Source organism: Lycium ferocissimum, chromosome 5 (assembly GCF_029784015.1).
Source record: "Lycium ferocissimum isolate CSIRO_LF1 chromosome 5, AGI_CSIRO_Lferr_CH_V1, whole genome shotgun sequence".
NCBI lineage: Eukaryota > Viridiplantae > Streptophyta > Magnoliopsida > Solanales > Solanaceae > Lycium > Lycium ferocissimum.
In genome coordinates, this window is record NC_081346.1 from 10269379 (window position 1) to 10286889 (window position 17511).

General features: G+C 33.1%; 1 protein-coding gene across 1 annotated transcript; it reads left to right on the forward strand.

Annotated features, from left to right (window-relative positions):
• Positions 1–7777: 7777 nt before the first annotated feature.
• On the forward strand, positions 7778–11397 carry LOC132055920 (F-box/kelch-repeat protein At1g74510-like). Its single transcript, XM_059447944.1, has 2 exons — positions 7778–8019; positions 9704–11397. The coding sequence occupies exon 2, from the start codon at positions 9744–9746 to the stop codon at positions 11067–11069; it is 1326 nt and encodes a 441-aa protein (XP_059303927.1). The 5' UTR covers positions 7778–8019; positions 9704–9743; the 3' UTR covers positions 11070–11397.
• The last annotated feature ends 6114 nt before the right edge of the window (positions 11398–17511 follow it).

Here is a 17511-nt window from a genome sequence, read left to right on the forward strand (position 1 = left end):
TCAAGACAAGTCTTCCTCTTTTGTGAGTAGAGAAATATGTCAATACAAATTTCTTCTATATCATTGTGTTGGGTTTTATATTAAAGTAAATCTTTGTTAGATTAAAATTTTCTTAGTTTATACTAGAAGAGCTTGTTGAATCCTGGGGGATACACCCTTACCGGGTGAAATATCCTTAAGGACGGTGTCTTCGAACATGCCTCAAGCTATGAAGAATTCCGTACAGTGTTCGTGATCATCTGTAATATTTCTAACAATCTTAAGGATATTTCACACTCTAATTTTACGGAAAATCAAGTTGATGCTGTCCAAGTTACTGGTCTAATTCCACCCAATGGTATAGAGGTACTCACTCATTTTTCGTTTCAAATAAGGTAAGAATTATTTGATTATTTCGCATCTTATGCCATCAACAACTACATGTGCGCATTTTTTTAATAGCTTAAACTGCACAAGTTTACCACAGAAAGTTGAGATTAAGAAACGAGAAAAAGTTGTTTGCTTGTTATGAATGCCTTGAATTTGTGCATGTACACCATTTGATTTTGAGTAACAGTAGAATTTATAACATCCAAAAGATGATTTTATTCTTACATCCAAGTGTAAACACTGCTACTTCAGGAGAGTTTCTCTATAATAGTAACACTAATGTGATCTAAAATTGATGCATACGGATTTTTTCAAAGAATTGTAATGAAGTCTTTTCTGCGAGTGGATTAGTAATGAGTGAGAAAATTCTTAAAGACCCTTTTGAGGATTTATTTGATTCTTGCAAAAAGGTTTTATTGGACGATCTCTTTTTTGTATGAATTTGTGTTGTTGTAGTATTATTTTGAGGTAGCTCCTAATAAGTTTCAAATCGTTCTAGTATTTTTGAATAATTTACATTTGAGGTGTTAAGTTGGATGTAGATGCATATGATTTAATATATAGCTATTGTGGTGAAATTCTTGAAAAGATATTTTGAGTGTGGCAAACTAAGCCATCATACACCCCAATGTAGTGGGGGATTCAGAGAAATGATAATCCCGCTAAGCGAAAATAAATTTGAGTAAGCGGATGACATAATTATTTTGGTCATTTCTTAAGCGAATCTTGTGGCTAATGTGTGAGATTGGATGTTAGACGTTGGTGCTGCTATGCATATTTGTGCTGGCAAAATTATCTTTGTGTTTTACATCCTTGTTGAAGAAGAAGAATGAATTATTTGTCTTGGACTTAAGTTTTTGGAAATGGAAAATTCTTCTTAAACTCACATCTGAAAAATATCAGCATTAATTGAAGTGGTAGATGTTCCTAATATATGAACCAATTTGATTTTTATGTGATTATTAGAAAAAGGTGGGTACTGATTATATTTGAGTTTGATAAAATGTTATAAAAAAAAAAAAACATTTTGTGGGCGATGAATATTGTAATCGTGATTTATCTATGCCTAATATTTTTCAAGTTATGAATGGAAATATCGGTACTTGATTAATTCTTTTATTTATGGGCCTTAGTTGAGGTATACATATTTTTGAAAGATAATTAAGATGAGGTATGAACAACCAGAAAATTTTATTATCCTGTCTTAGCAGTATGATATTTCTCTTTCTGTTATGCTAGAAATTTTAATTTTCTCACGGTTGCCTGCTCGTACATTTTAAATTTTGTCTTAGTTACTTGCTCATTCATACAGGAGGAAAATTTAAAAAGTCTAACATACTACAGCAATTTTTCTAGAATTAAGGCTTTACACTTGTTTGATTCATTATACATTTATAAAATGAACGAATTGTATGTCTGACGAATGGTAACTAGTAATACATGATTTTGTGAATTACTAAGTGCAAATGTTAACCGGATGCATAACAAAAGCATGCAAGTTGGTTGTCTTAAAAGCAAACTGGAAAAGTTTCTTGTGAATTGTGGAAAGACTATCCCTTAGGTTGAAATATTTGAAAATGTGGGGGTGTCTTGCTAATGTTATGCTACTTGATTTTGAAAAAGAAAAAACAATATTTGAGAGGTACCACAATTATGGTACTATAATGAATTGGTTAGTGATGAGGCTAAGTGGTTAAGAGACCTCTTAGTAAGTATCCCAATTGATAAAAAAAATCAATACTTTTTGTGTTTGTATATTGTGATTGCCTTTTCATTGGCAAAACACTATAAAAAAAGGGATAACTTGTGGAGGTTGAAAGTTGCAATTCGTGGGGGTTTTAGCCTCCGCTAGTTGCTTAGAGGAGGCTAAAACCCTCGCGAATTGTAACTTTCAACCTCGCTTACAAATTACTTATTTTCTTGTAGTGAAAGTAAACACATTCATTTGAGACTGAATGGTTAAATAAAACCAACATAGTCCTGATTGACGAGAGTCGCAACGGAGTTAACGATAAGCTGGAGGGCTGGAGACAGACGTTGGAGTCTAAAGGATTTAAATTGAGTAGGACCGAAGACGAATACGTGGAGTGCGAGGTTCGGTGGCCTACCGCGTGAGGTTGATGAGGAAGTGAGGCTTGGTACCCGGAGCCATTCAAAAGAGAAAAGGAAGTTTCAAGTATCTTGGGTCTATTATACGAGGAGATGGGGATATCGATGACGATGTTTCACATCGTATTGGTGCGAGGTGGATGAAATGGAGACTCGCCTCACAGTCTTTGTGTGATAAGAAAGTGCCTCCAAAACTTAAAGGCAAGTTCTACAAAGTGGTGGTTAGACCGACTTTATTGTACGGAGCGAGTGTTGGCGGTCAAGAAATGTCACGTTCGGAAGATGAAAGTCGCGGAAATGCGAATGCGCGGTGGATGTGTAGGCACACTAGGAGGGATATAATTAGGAATGAAGATATCCGGGACAAGGTGGGAGTGACATCGGTGGAGGACAAGATGCGGGAAGCGAGGCTGAGATGGTTTGGGCATGTGAAGAGGAGAGACACAGATGCTCCAATGCGGAGGTGTGAGAGGTTGGCTATGAATGGTTTCAGGAGAGGTAAAGGGAGGCCGAAGAAGAATTGGGGAGAGGTGATTAGGCGGATATGGCACAGTTTCACTCGATGGGGACATGACCTTAGATAAGAGGTTGTGGAGGACTCGGTTAGGATAGAAGGCTAGGTGGCGTACCCTTTCACCATAGTAGTTGCAGTTTTGCTCACTTGTCTATTGCCTTTTGGTTTATGCATTTGATTGTTGATTATATTTGTTGGGACGTTGAACTTTGATTATTTTATTTATTTATTTTTTTTTAATTTTTTTTTGAAACTGGTAACTTTTCTTTGATTATTTTATTTATCTTTAGTATTCAATGCTTCTTACTTTTACGGATGGTTCTACCATGACTTTCTCGCTTTTGGTATTCGTGTTATCATATTGCTTTCGATATGCTTGGCCATATCACGACCTTTTGTCTTGTTTTCCTCTTGTCTTCCTCTCTTCTCCACTCTCTTGGCGGGTCTCTCGGAAAGCTTGTAGCCCCTACCTTTCAGGTGGGGGTTAGGTGCGTACACTCTGCCCTCCCCGGACCCACATGGTGGGACTATACTGGGCTTGTTGTTGTTGTTGTAACATTTTTGTGTCTATATATTATGGTTGCCAAGCAGTAATAGTTGACGAGAAAAATAAACATTTTATTGGCAAAAAATACTCATATTTATTTGAGACATGATGTGATAAAGCAACTGCTGTGAGATGAAATATTTTCATAAATTATGTGAAGTCAGAGGTGAACTTGATCAATTCACAGACTCTAAGAAACATCGAGGGGAATGGGATTTTTAAGTCAATTTGAGAAGATCAACAATGATGGTAACCCAACCTATGTGATTGGAGATCCTATGAATTAGGTTCATTAGTTGATCAACTGTGCACTATAGAATTATATCTCTTCCTATGGTGTGTGAATATATAGTGTAGTTCTGCAAGGCAAAGTGAGGTTGAGTTAAACTCTTAATCCAATTCATATCCATTATAGGTGGTGTATTGCTATGCAGAATACACTTGATGATTGGAACTATATGAGTGTGGAGTGGTGCTGCTCCTATGAAATTGTGACGGATTTCTAGAGCACTCATGAGTATCAGGACACGCGCATGGCCTCTTAGCGCAAAATGGCGATAACGACAAAAATTGTGCGAGTATAATGTGATAGAATAAGACTCTAGGCTTACAAAAGAATTATTGGTTCATAGAAGGTCTAAACTTCACCAATTGTTCTGTAAGTTTAAACTTATTTTATCTAGGTCTGGTTCATAGTTTACGGACAACAGATTCGACGCATTGCACTCATATGAAAAAACCAGCAAAACTTCCTGTTTCTTTCTATTCCTTAATATTCTTTTGAGATATGTGGGGAATTGTTTAGAAAATGATTCTAATATCAAAAGAATTCTTATTTCCTAAGTTGGCTTTTGGTCAATTGGTATCTGACCATTGAATTCCTAGAATAGGCTTTCATTACGTGATAATGTTATCAGTTACTAAACATTAACTCTTGGTCCTCCTTATTCTAATTCTAAACGTGCCCTTTAATTGGGTCTTCATTAGCAATTAAACCTCACTCTTTATGGCTATTAATTTCCTGTCAATTTCCAGTGAACGTTGGAGGATTCCATCAACTCATTGGATGGTCTTCTCGTCTATAAATCAAGACAAGTTTTCCTCTTTTGTGAGTAGAGAAATATATCAATACAAATTTCTTCTATGTCATTGTGCTGGGTTTTATATTAAAGTAAATCTTTGTTAGATTCTGGCTCCTAATTTATACTAGAAGAGCTTGTTGAATCCTGGAGAATACACTCTTACTGGGTGAAATATCCTTAAGGACAGTGTCTTCCGACATGTCTCAAGCTCTGAAGAATTCCGTACAGTGTTCGTGATCAAGCATTTTCTGTAAGATTTCCAATAGAGGGTAACTTTAATTACTTTTCTTAATCATATCAATTAGCATCCGAATTTATTAAGCATGGCACTCTAAAATATTAGTATAACATTCTCCATGAAAAATTAAACACATCAATTTACTCCATATGGCCATGCAAGGTGAAAACCAACAGAACCACCATTTTTTTTTTTTTAATTAAGATATGCGGCAAACAAGCCAAAAGAACAAAAGATTTTGGTTGCTTAATAAAAAAAAGGCAATATTCCACAACCCTCGGTTTCTATGCAGGGCAAGGAAAAAACCATTCAAATTTTGATATGCACATGGGTACTTTTAAACTTTTCACCGTAAATAACACTTAAACATAGAAAACAAACAAAACTTCGGTTCGTTTGAGCATACAGCTTTCACTCACGACATGGCAAAAATTGTAGCAAACAACAAATAGGACTCTCCCGTACACTGTCTGCACAGTAAGATGATTGAAACTGGGAAGCAAATAAAACCCTAGGCTCTGATCCCTATGATGGAAAATACACAATAATCTATAAGAACACATAGTTCTCTCAGGATTCTCCAATATTTGTTTCACTAATCGTCAATGTAATCACATGTTTATAGAACACGAACTACATTGAAATATTCACAAGTGTATGATAGACCTTCTTAAAATATGAGAGTTACAGTTTTGAAAATAAGATAGGATATCCGCTACAACATGTAAAAATGACCTGGTGGTGTAATTTTTGATTATATAACTTCAACTCAAAAAATAAAATGAGAAGTTGTTACTTTACAATCAGCATATCACCATGTCATTCAGTCAATGTCCGTTTCAATTTACTTTTTGTGACCTCTAATTTCTCTTTTGGCAAATATTAAAGACAAAATGATCAAAGATCATATCACAAAACACAAGTTTATAGTAATCTTCTTGAGAACTCATATCTCTTAAATTGGTACCCGATAATGTAAAGACGACAAAATAATAGACATTTGATGAGTTAGTTAGAAGGTAGAATTATATGGAAGAAAAGTGCGGAGCAACTGTTAATTGCAGAGAAATGAGGACATTTCCAAGTTTAGAACAATCCCAAAAATAGTAGACGTTACAGCTGCTGCCTATATCGGTAAACTGTTGTGTCAGCTAACATGTGGAATCAGGCCCCAATCATTTACTTGTCATGTGCAGATGTGCTAATGTAATTTCGCATGCATATTTTCCTAAACTTTATAATACTACAAAATTGTCTCCAACATTTTTTTCTCTTTTATTTCTAAAATGAAAATTATTATATCATATGAAATATAACGACTGGAGTAAATCATAAAAAATAGTATTTTCCAAGATCGGCACCTTTAATTTGCACATTACACCAATTGTACTAGCTAGTTTGGTTTCCCCCTTTTTCAACATAAAAAGAAACTTTATAATTTTCATTTCTAAAATATAATAAATATTTATTTGTCAATGTTTGCAAATACTGTATGGACTATTATTAGTTCAATGATATCGATATTAAAGACTTAGTTTGTAAATTTAAGAGCTTTTACCCAAAGTCATCCCCATTGTTTCAACCCAACTTTTATTACAACTTTATAATATTTCACCAAACAGTAAACGTCCTTTAAGTTTTTCAAAATTAACCAAAACTGTCCCTCTGTTAAAATTTCATCCACTTTCAACTTATTTTTTTTATTTCTCATGTGACTTTACCTTGTCTTTTTATTTTTCAAAAACGAGTCTTCAACTCCATCGAGTTTGTTGTGTCTTTCGCCATCGAGTTTTTCTGATCTCTTCCCGGCGAATCAATTATAAGTTGCTTTTTCTAATTTGTTACTATTTTTATCTCCATTCAAATCGAGTATAGCCATAAGAATTATATGATTAAGTATTCAGAAAAGAATTATTTGTACACAATATACATTTACACTAAATGAATCATGATCAATATATGACAAAATCTTGTCTATATCTCATTACTATACTAGGAAAAAAAAGTTAATACTAGTGTTTTTTTCTTAAAAATTGACTCATTGCTAAGTACTCCTTAATAGAAGAGTTAGTAGGAAAATTAGAAAGGAACAAAGCGCTAGATAACGGAGTAACACACGTAGAGAAACGTGAACCCCCTTTTATAGAAAAAGCCCTAAAAAGGGCAAAGTTCGTTACCACTTACACGTGTACAAACGGCCGTTATCAATTGTAAACCCCGTCACTTTCTTGGTCCGCCGTTTCTGGTCCCACCCACCGCCACTCCCCTCTTTTCCGTTGAATGTCGTCCAAATTTTTATTATTATACTAGCAGTTTCAATTTATGTGATATAATTTAATTAGACACAAAATTTGAATTTTTTTTTTTTTTTTAAATTTGTGGAGTATTTTTTTTTTGAGACTGATTAAAAAAGAAAGTATACTACATAAATTGGGAACAGAGTGATTATTCCCTCTGTCTCAAGTTATTTATATTGGTTATTAAAAATAGTTGCCTCATTATTTGTTGTTTTAAAAATTGAAAGCACAATTAATGATCTTTTGTTATTTTATTCTTAATAGCATTTTGTCACTAATAAAAATGACACATAAATAAAATAAATATTAAATGAATAGAGATTATAAGTTAGACATAAATAAGCGTAAAGTTAACCGTCCTAATTAATACTCCCTCTGTTTCAATTTGTTTGAACTTATTTTCTTTGTATGAATGACATCTTTCCTAATTTGGAAACAAATTCACTTTATGAATTTACAGCCATACAAATTTTCAAGACTTATTTTAAATCACAAATTTTAAAAAATTTCTCTCTTTTTTAAATATCGTGTCCAATCAAATGATTTATATAAATTGAAAGGAGGGAGTATCATTTCTCAAGGGGCGGAGTATTATTTGGCCATTAATGAATCCAACAGGAAAAAGAAAAGGCGAAAAAGTCAATCCATCTATATTTGTCTGAGAGACATGAGAATAAACACTCTGAAAAGAGTGACTGAGAGGAAAAGAGAACAGCTGTCTGTCTGTCTCAGAGATTCGAAGGGGGCCTCAAATGTAGATACACAGAAAAAAAAAAAAGTCCTCATCAACACTAGTCTAACATTTCGCATTAATGGCTTTGTAACAAACTCATTCCACTGGATTTTTCCTTTTCCAAAAATCAGTAAGTTCTTTTATCTTCTTCTTCTTCTTCTTCATTTTTATTTTTTAATATGTTAAAGTTTTTGGGTTCTGATTTTTGCTGCTCTTAAGTTTGTTTCCAATCAATTTTTATCTGCAAGTTTTCAGTTTTACGATTGGCATTGAATAAGAGCTTTATGCTCATTGAGATTTCATTTATGATTGTTAAATGTCTCACTTGAAAGTAAGATTTCATTTTTGATTGGCTTGATTTTTCCGTTTCATGAGATTTGCTATTTTGTGAATCAAAGATGATTCTTTTTTCTGTTTTAACTGTGAACCTTGTATCAGGATAGGGATAATCATTCTTCTTCCACAAGTTAATAGAATTTGTCATCTTTAGATAACACAAGAGAGGATTTTTACCTTGCTGATGCCTCTTTAAAGCCTTCTTTTTCAGAGAGCTTCAAGTTAAATTTATTCAAAAATCTAGTTTTCTTTTCTAAATTGAAGCAAAAAACTTCTTAGGTTATCAGCTGTTCAAGTTAAATTTATGGATGATATAGTCAAATGTTCACAATCTTCAAAGTTACGATTTTTATAAGTTTGCTAGGAATCTTTGATTCTAACAGTTATTGCTTTTTTGGTGATCTTTCTAAATTGGTTGGAGGCAGCTGGTGGGTGGTGGCTAATATATTGGCTTGAATAAGGTATTTGCAACAAAATAATATGAAGTTTATCGTCTATTTGGATGTTTCATAAGTTGTTTGAACTTTCAAATACTTGTACAAACTACATGAAGGGGAACTGCATTAACCAGAGCATGTCTTAATTCATAATTTTATGTTACTAATAGATACATCACCTTTTCTGTGTTATATGCTTGCATTGTGAACTGTTGAGTTAATTAGCTCAATGTCAACATGGAGGAACTATGTTGCCTGAATTGATGAATTGTTGAAAATCCAATGCAAGATATTTGTTACACCGAGAAAAAAGAGGCAAATGCGAAGGAGAACAAATTATGTGGTTGAGTTTGTTCGGTGAGGAATATTTTTGCAACAGTAGTGAAAAGCTTCCGATGTAAGCGTCCTGCGTCACATGTTTGGGAAGTTTAAAAACTTCCCATAGAAAACTGGTTATAGCAGTTACAAATGTTTGCGCAATAACACTACCTAATAAAAGGTGGTTACTGTTTTATGTTCTTTGTTTCCTAATGAATCCAAACACATCAATGGTGGTGATCCTTTTACCCTTTTCTCTTCCCACAGAATCCCCCTAATTAGATGTCCTAAAGGAGTAAAAACTTGCTGTTTCTCTGCCCTTCCTTTTTGTAGGGCCATTGCTTTCAGTTATACTTAAATTGTAAATTACCAGGTACTACAATACTGATTTCTTAGCTCATTAACAATCGGTTTGGTTAACAATTTTGCATCGACTTTCACCTATTTATCTTTGTTAGAAGGACCATAAATATTTTCATTCAACTCCATGCTTTTATGTTCTTCCCTTATTATAGATCTGTAGGAATATTATATGCTTGCTTCATCTAGTGCTTGGAGACAACAAAATCTTGCTGTTATGTTAATTAATGTTTGCATTTTATTGAAAGCTGTTGTGCTTGTAGATGTGGTATTCTTACTGGAATATCTAGAAAATCAAAATCCTGATTTGATTATATTTGGCATGATTTTTTTGAGGCATTGGCTTTGGGTTTGGTTTTGCAGGTTAGGTGTGGTTTTCTGACCCCTCTGCATAGCAAGCGTCATGTTGGAGGGATCATATGTTGTTTCAAGTGACTTTCCTTGTGCGTGCGAGCAAGAGAGCAAGTGGATATACTATGCTTTCCATGTTATCGAACACTCAAAGGGAAAGCGTCCATTGGAGGATGTAATAGACATTGGTTTCAGAAAGTCATCCAAACTGTTTGATGCCCTAGAGAAGAAGGAAACCGTGCAGTGTCTTTATGATCTTTCTCTCTCTCAAGAGGAACAATCAGATAAACAGCATGATAGTGGCACTCATTCTGATTCAACTTCTTTAATCCCCCAAATTGGGCGAGACCTTTCAATAAATTGCCTGCTTCATTGCTCAAGGTCAGATTATGGGTCAATTGCTTCATTGAACCAGAGCTTTAGGTCTTTAATTCAGAGTGGAGAATTGTATAGGCTCAGGAGACGAATGGGTATCGTAGAACATTGGGTTTATTTCTCTTGCAGCCTCCTTGAATGGGAGGCCTTTGATCCCATTCGCTGTAGGTGGATGCATTTGCCAACAATGACATCAAATGAATGCTTCATGTGTTCCGACAAGGAATCACTGGCAGTTGGTACTGAACTTCTTGTCTTTGGAAAGGAAATAGAGTCCCATGTCATCTACAAATACAGCATCCTGACCAACTCATGGTCATCGGGTATGAAGACAAAGACACCTAGGTGCCTCTTTGGCTCGGCAAGCCTTGGGGAAATTGCAATTATAGCAGGCGGTTGTGACTCAAGGGGCAATATACTAAGCTCTGCTGAGCTTTATAATGCAGAGAAAGGAACATGGGAGACTCTCCCAAGCATGAATAAACCAAGAAAATTGTGTTCAGGAGTATTCATGGATGGGAAGTTCTATGTAATTGGTGGGGTTGGTGTTGGCAATTCAAATGTACTTACTTGTGGCGAAGTGTATGATTTCAAAGCAAAGTCTTGGATTGAGGTACCTGATATGTTCCCAACACGTAATAGGGGGGCTGGAGCTAATGATCCTCCTGCGGTAGCTAAGGCACCTCCACTCTTAGCAGTTGTGAAGAATGAGTTATATGCTGCTTATTATGCTGAAAATGAAGTCTGGAAATATGATAAGGGAAGAAACTTATGGATTACTGTAGGAAGATTGCCTGAGCAGGCAACCTCTATGAACGGTTGGGGGCTAGCATTTAGGGCATGTGGAGATCAGCTGATAGTTATTGGAGGACCTAGGGCGTTGAATGGCCGATTCATTGAGATCAATTCTTGGGAACCTACGGAAGGCGCACCAAATTGGAATTTGTTGGGCAGAAAACATTCAGGAAGTTTTGTCTATAATTGTGCGGTGATGGGTTGCTGAGGTGTCTTATTTTGGATATGAGTACCAAAATCTGTATGATCTACTCAAACTCACCTGTTTGCTCTTTGATCTTTTGCTGCCAATCTGTATCATTATCAATTGGTTAACGTGAAAAATTCATCATGTGTACAAGTGACATACACCAATAAGTTGAAGCAGTCGTAAGGTTCGAAGATTTGAAAATATTACTGAAAACATTGTCGAAACAGTGTTGTAAATTGATAATTCGGGTTTCATTTATATTTCAGTTTTTGTTCTTCCATGAAACTGTTCAGTTTGAGCTTATGTATTCTATTTTCTGTCTTTCTAGCAAATATGGTTTTTGGTAGAGGTGTCTATCATGTATTCTTATTGTTTGCCTTACGACTATGCCGTAGCGGTTTTTCTCTTCTGTCCCAAAAAGGTATCTCTACGAGCAGTGCCAGAGTTGTTGTTAGTGGACTGCATTATTGTCCTAGAATGTGACCTGCACCCTTGAGTTCTTACCCTGCTTTCTTGTCCACAGAGTGTAAACACTTCCATGTTTTTGGCATGTCAAACTTGAGAAAGAATCCAAGTACCCGCATTGTCTTGCATTTGTTCTGAAAGCTGTATTTGCATTCTCATATTGGAATTAAAAACTGAATCACCATGTTTCTTATGTAGTTTTGTGTGCTTCTATAGTAGGTCGATTATTTCTGTGCTTCTCTGTTTTGTTAAGTTATAAGAGGAAGTTCACATTCAACTTCTTTATCCAGACATCGCAGCGTCAAATAATTGCTTAAACTATTCCCCAGAGTGTCATAAATGTGGGATAATGAGTATATTAACCTGCTGCTGATGTAACACTAGCTGTCATCTCCAACTTCTTCTGTGTGTCGTGATATTTACATACATGTCAGTGGTTTGTAAAACACCCTCTGCAAATTCACGTCCTCCTCTATAACACAGAAGACAGTGAAGCATGCTGGATACAGATTTTTGTCATTCAAAGTAGCACAGATCCCATTTTGTTTCTTAGAGTAACTTTTTTTCATTTTTGGTGTCTCCTAAACAAGTGTCCCTACTCATAAACAGTCTTTTTCCAAGCAGGGAAATGTTGAAATCTTTGTCCACTAGTTTAGATTCTTGAAATCCATTGTGCAGAGTCAGTTCTAACAGTGAAGTTAAAAAAGTTTTCAGAAACAAATCTCGCAGAATCAAGACCCACAAGAATAAGTGCAAAGTTGAACACTATGCTTGGTTCATGGACGAATTCAGTTTTACTAATGGAAATTCAGTCTAAATTTTTTTGAGTTATGGTAATTCAGCGTTCAAAATTTTAGCTTTATGCTAAACGTCCTGCTACTTTTAAGGATCATCAAATTATCAAATGTCATCAGTGTTAGTTCTCATTTAAATATATGAATCCCGAGTCATTGTAGATTTTCTGCCTTTGACCAAAATTCACTGATTAAACGGAAAAAAGGAAATTTACTATGAAGTCTTAGCTTTCGTAAAGCAAATTTTTAGAGGTTTCAATACAATTTCTCTTTATGTTAAAAGAAGTAGGCAACTCTATAAAAAGAGGATAGTAAAGAGGAAAAACACATAAGTGATATACCAGGCAAGGGTGACCTTTTGAAATAGTCAATGTTACATGAAAAATAAAAGGATATCATCGTGAGAACTGAGAAGAAGTGAAAAATTACCAAAATGCAAAAGATATTACCTCCCTTATTCCATAGCTCTCCTGCCAACGTTCTTCCGCAATCCATTATGTTTTACAAAATAACTAAGGAATGTGATAGCAACAGAGACTGACCTAAGAACATTCATACAGCAAGAACACATAGTTTCACATAGTATAATGATCGGAGAAATTAAGTCATTACTGTGCATCAGATACAATTGCAAGTTGCAACTATTATCATGATATTAAAATATTATTCTACCTTTAATACCACAACATTTAAAAGATATTTTAGTACATTACACGCAGTTTAAGATTGAGTACTCTTCCTTATTTTTTTAAATTTATTTCTAGTCAAATTAAGACACTTAAACTGAAACATTTTAGACGAATTATTGAATAATTTTATATTGGAATCTTGGTATAATTTTACACCACATCCAAACGAGAGATATTAATTCAAGAATTAGCTATACGCGAACAACAAAATATAATGACAAAGTTGCCCTTCTGTAAAAGCCCATTTCGGCATCCAAATTAAGATGGGCAATTTGCAGGATTGCCCTTCGCTGGGGGTGGCCTTTAATTTTTGTCCCTCAAATCTCTTTAACTTTTGCCTTTAATGCCCAAATTCTGCCTTGCAAGAATTTGGGCCTTAAGGTAGAATTTACATGGGCAGAAATTCTACCTCTGCCCATGCAAATTCTGCATTTGCATGAGCATATTTGCAAATTCTACGTTTGCATGGACAGATTTGCAAATTCTGCCTTGTGAATTTTTTTTTTTTTTTTTTTTTTAGCTGGGGTTCAAATCCACAACCTTGGGGTATTAGGCGAAGGGTAAAACTTAAAGACCACCAATTTGAAGGGCAAAATTAAAGACCACCCAAAATGAAGGCCAATCCGCGCAAAAAAATAAATAAATTAAGATTCATTCTGCAAAGGGAAAATATCGATCTTGGTTCTGAATCATCTGCGTTAACAGTTTTGATCCTTGCACTATTCAACTAAGATCTCTTTACTTTCAACTAGTATACGTACACGCGCGATGCGCGGTGAGTATTAACTATTTGAGTTTATACTCAATATTTTTATATATACATAAGTCTTATTTCTCTATATTTCTACATTAAAGTTTTAACGTTTGTATTCTTTGTTTATCGTTATAGGTGTTATATTCATTACTTGGTATCATTACATTACCAAGGCTTGAAATTCTTTTGTTGTTCAATATTTCTTATCTTTAACTTTGTCTGTTATGATTTGAGTTCGAATAATCTTATCCAAATATATCTACACTATAAAAAATAATTTTAGAAAAATTCTCTTTTCTACGATTTTGTCTATTGTCATTGCATTATCCATTACTTAATATCGTTTCATTGACATGTGACTTCATATTAAATTGTCTTTTGTTCACTTCTGTTTATTTAATAAAAAAAAATGATTTTTCATAAGCTTGGGTTAACAGGCTAAATTACCAAGTCCTCAATCTTCTTTTCTATGGGTAATCCATCCATATTTCTCTCAAATTTAGATTAATAGATAAATTATCACCATCATTAAACAACAATAAAAACACATACAATCAACCAAAAGATCAAATAATAGCTTGAAATTACGATAACAATTAAGTACTGTCAAATAACTAAACATGATGGATAGCAGAAAAATACACGTAACATGAAATAAATTACATTCATTCTTCAATCAAATCACACAAAAAAATTACTATATCTTTATCATTTCCCGTACATTTGTAGCACTATAAAACATAGTGAAATAAAAAAAAATTGAAATAAATGGAGATTCTTTTAACCAATGTACATACATAATGACAGATCCCTCTTTTTGAAAGGGAAAAAAAGGAAGAAAACCTAATTTAACTTATGTGTTACTGGAAAGGTATATATAAGAGGTTAAGCCTAGAACTATCAAGTCTCATTTTAAATTTGAAAGTAAATCATGGTCACATAATTTTTTCCATACATATAATTACCTAATTATTTAATGTAACATTTAGTGAGAAAATAATATGGTAGCCAATTTTCCTTTAATAGCCCAAAAGTAAATCTTTTTTTCCCAACATATTTTTTTTCTTACTTATATATAAAAAAAATAGAAATTTTATATCCATATAAAATATTAAAGTAAATCATAACTACATCCTTTTTCCCTTACATCTAATGTAGCATTTAGTGAAGAAAACATATGGATCGCCAATTTTCCTTTAATAGCCCAAGACTATTATTTTCCCAAGACTATTATTTTTCTTACCTTATATATAATAAATATACATATTGTTTTGTTAAAAATCTATCGAATTTTCTCTAATTTTTTTTTTTGTATTATATGCAATAAAGCAAATAAATTTTTCCCTCTGTTAAATTATCTCTATCCTCCTCTACCTATATTATTTCCGCAACCATGATATTTTATTTTATTTTTCATTTAGTGTTTAATTAAAATGAAAGGAAAGAATTTATTTCACTTTGTATGTTAAATTAGAAAAATCATTACCATATTTTCGAAAGCCTTGAACAATCAAGTCTCATCTTAAATTTGAAAAGCAAATCATACCGTATTTTTTTTTCCTTACATCTAATAACCTTATTATTAAATGTAGCATTTAGTGAGGAGATCATATGGGTTGTCAATTTTCCTTTAATAGGTCAAACCTAAAAAAAAAATTGTCGAGCCTAATTTTGTTTCTTACTTATATTATAATAAAGTTATTTTATTTAAGATCCTATTTTGCTGCCTAGAATGTTTTAAATTTTTAAAGTCATCAAATCGTGTAATTGATATATAATATGCAGTATTCGAATATTTTCTGTAGGTTATATTTTGTATTAAGAATTTTCTGTATGGTGTTAAAGTTTTTTTTTTTTTTTGAATTCTATCATGTAATATTATATCTTATCTTTTAAAGAAGTATTCTTGACTATAAATTAGATCCAAGAATATCAATTAATTATATTTCTCCAATCAAATCCAACAAGTTACGTTTGGAAGCTTTGAACAATAACGTCTCATTTTTAATTTGAAAAGTAGATCATACTACATCTTTTTTCCTCATATCTAATAACCTAATTATTAATGTAGCATTTAGTAGGGAAATTGTATGGGTCCTTTAATTGCCCAAATCTAAATCTTTCTTTCCTAGCATAATTCAAAGTCATCAAATCTTTAAAATCTTAAGTAAATTATATTAAATATTATATTGCTGTTGTATGTAATATACTAGAGAACAAAAAAACTTAAAAAAGCAACGTGGCCAATGCATAATATTGGAGTGGCCAAAAATATCATAAGAAGACTTCTACGTTTAACACTTATATAAATGTGAAATGAGTGTCTCAAATGAAGTATTAGGGTTATTTTTCAAATATACAATTATTTTTCATAGAGGAGTTGTTGTTGTTGTTGATGTAATATTATCTTACCATTTAAAGGAGTATTCTTGACTATAATTAGATCCAAGAATATCAATTAATTATATTTCTCCAATCAAATCCACCAAATTAAGTGAGTACATTTAATAATGTCAATTACAAATAGAATTTGTTGCCAAGTGACTTGTTCATATTACGCCACTTGGCTTAATATCAAGCTAGACTACCCTCCTTTTATTATAATATAGATATAGATTAAATTAATGCCTAAAATTAAACAAAGTTACTAATATTTAACAGATTCTTTATAACTAGTAGAGGGAAAAGTTATATAAGAGGAAATATTTCTTATTAACGGAACTTAAATATCCTTTTTTTTTTTTTTCACAAAAGTATCTTTAAATGATAGATTATGTTACATATTTAACTTAGATCGTGTCAAACATATTTTTCTTCCATTAGGGCCTGTTTGGAAAGCCACCCTGTAATTGGATTTGGGTGTAATTGAGTGTAATTACGAGTCCGGAACTAAAATAACCCAAAAAAAAAAGTTATGAACCAAAATACCCCAGAAAAAAAAAGAGGTACAAAAGTACCTTTAACGCATGAAAATCATGCGTTAAAGGACTTAACGGAGACGGACCCGTTAAGTCCATCATGCGTTAAAGGATGGCTTCCTTTTTTTTTTAATTTCTTTCTTTCTTTTCTTTCTTTCTTTCTTTCTTTCTTTATTCCTTTCTTTCACACTTTTTTACATACTTTAGCCATAGATTAATCATGCTTTGAGACTCCAAAACTTGAATATTTTATATAGAACCTTATTTATTTTTGTGCGATTAATAAGGTAGGCTCAACACATCAAGGATACACAAAACTTCGGATTGTCATTTTAGTGGTTGAAAAGTCTTCAAGTCCATTTTTGTTTGAAGGCTTGTTGTCATTAGCTTTAAGTTATTTATGTTTTAGGGTTTCACGTTATTTTTATATTAATGCGTAACTTTATTTTTAGTGATTATAACTTTATTTTTATAATCAATTAACAAAATATCAATTCATGATCAATTATTTATGTGTAATTTTTTTTTTTTTTTTTTTGCGTTATACCCTTCAACCCCCAACTAATTGGAGTCCGCAACTTAAATAACCCAAAAGTGGATTTGGGTACCAAAATAACCCATTAAAAAATCTTTTGCGCACTAATTTATTTGTAAGTTGGTGAAATTTTAAATGGCCATAACTTTGCGCTCGGATGTCCATTTGATGCGATTTTTTTTTTGATTTTGGGTATTTTTTTGAGATCTATGCATCTGAACTGCTGCAAGGCTGTTCACCCGCCCCAAATTTTCCAAAAAATGTCCGTTATCCCATTTAATTTCAATTTTCCCCCAAATTCGTGC

Excerpts from the sequence above, each read along its gene's own strand:
- LOC132055920 (XM_059447944.1), top strand. The coding sequence starts at position 9,744 with ATGTTGGAGGGATCATATGTTGTTTCAAGTGACTTTCCTTGTGCGTGC.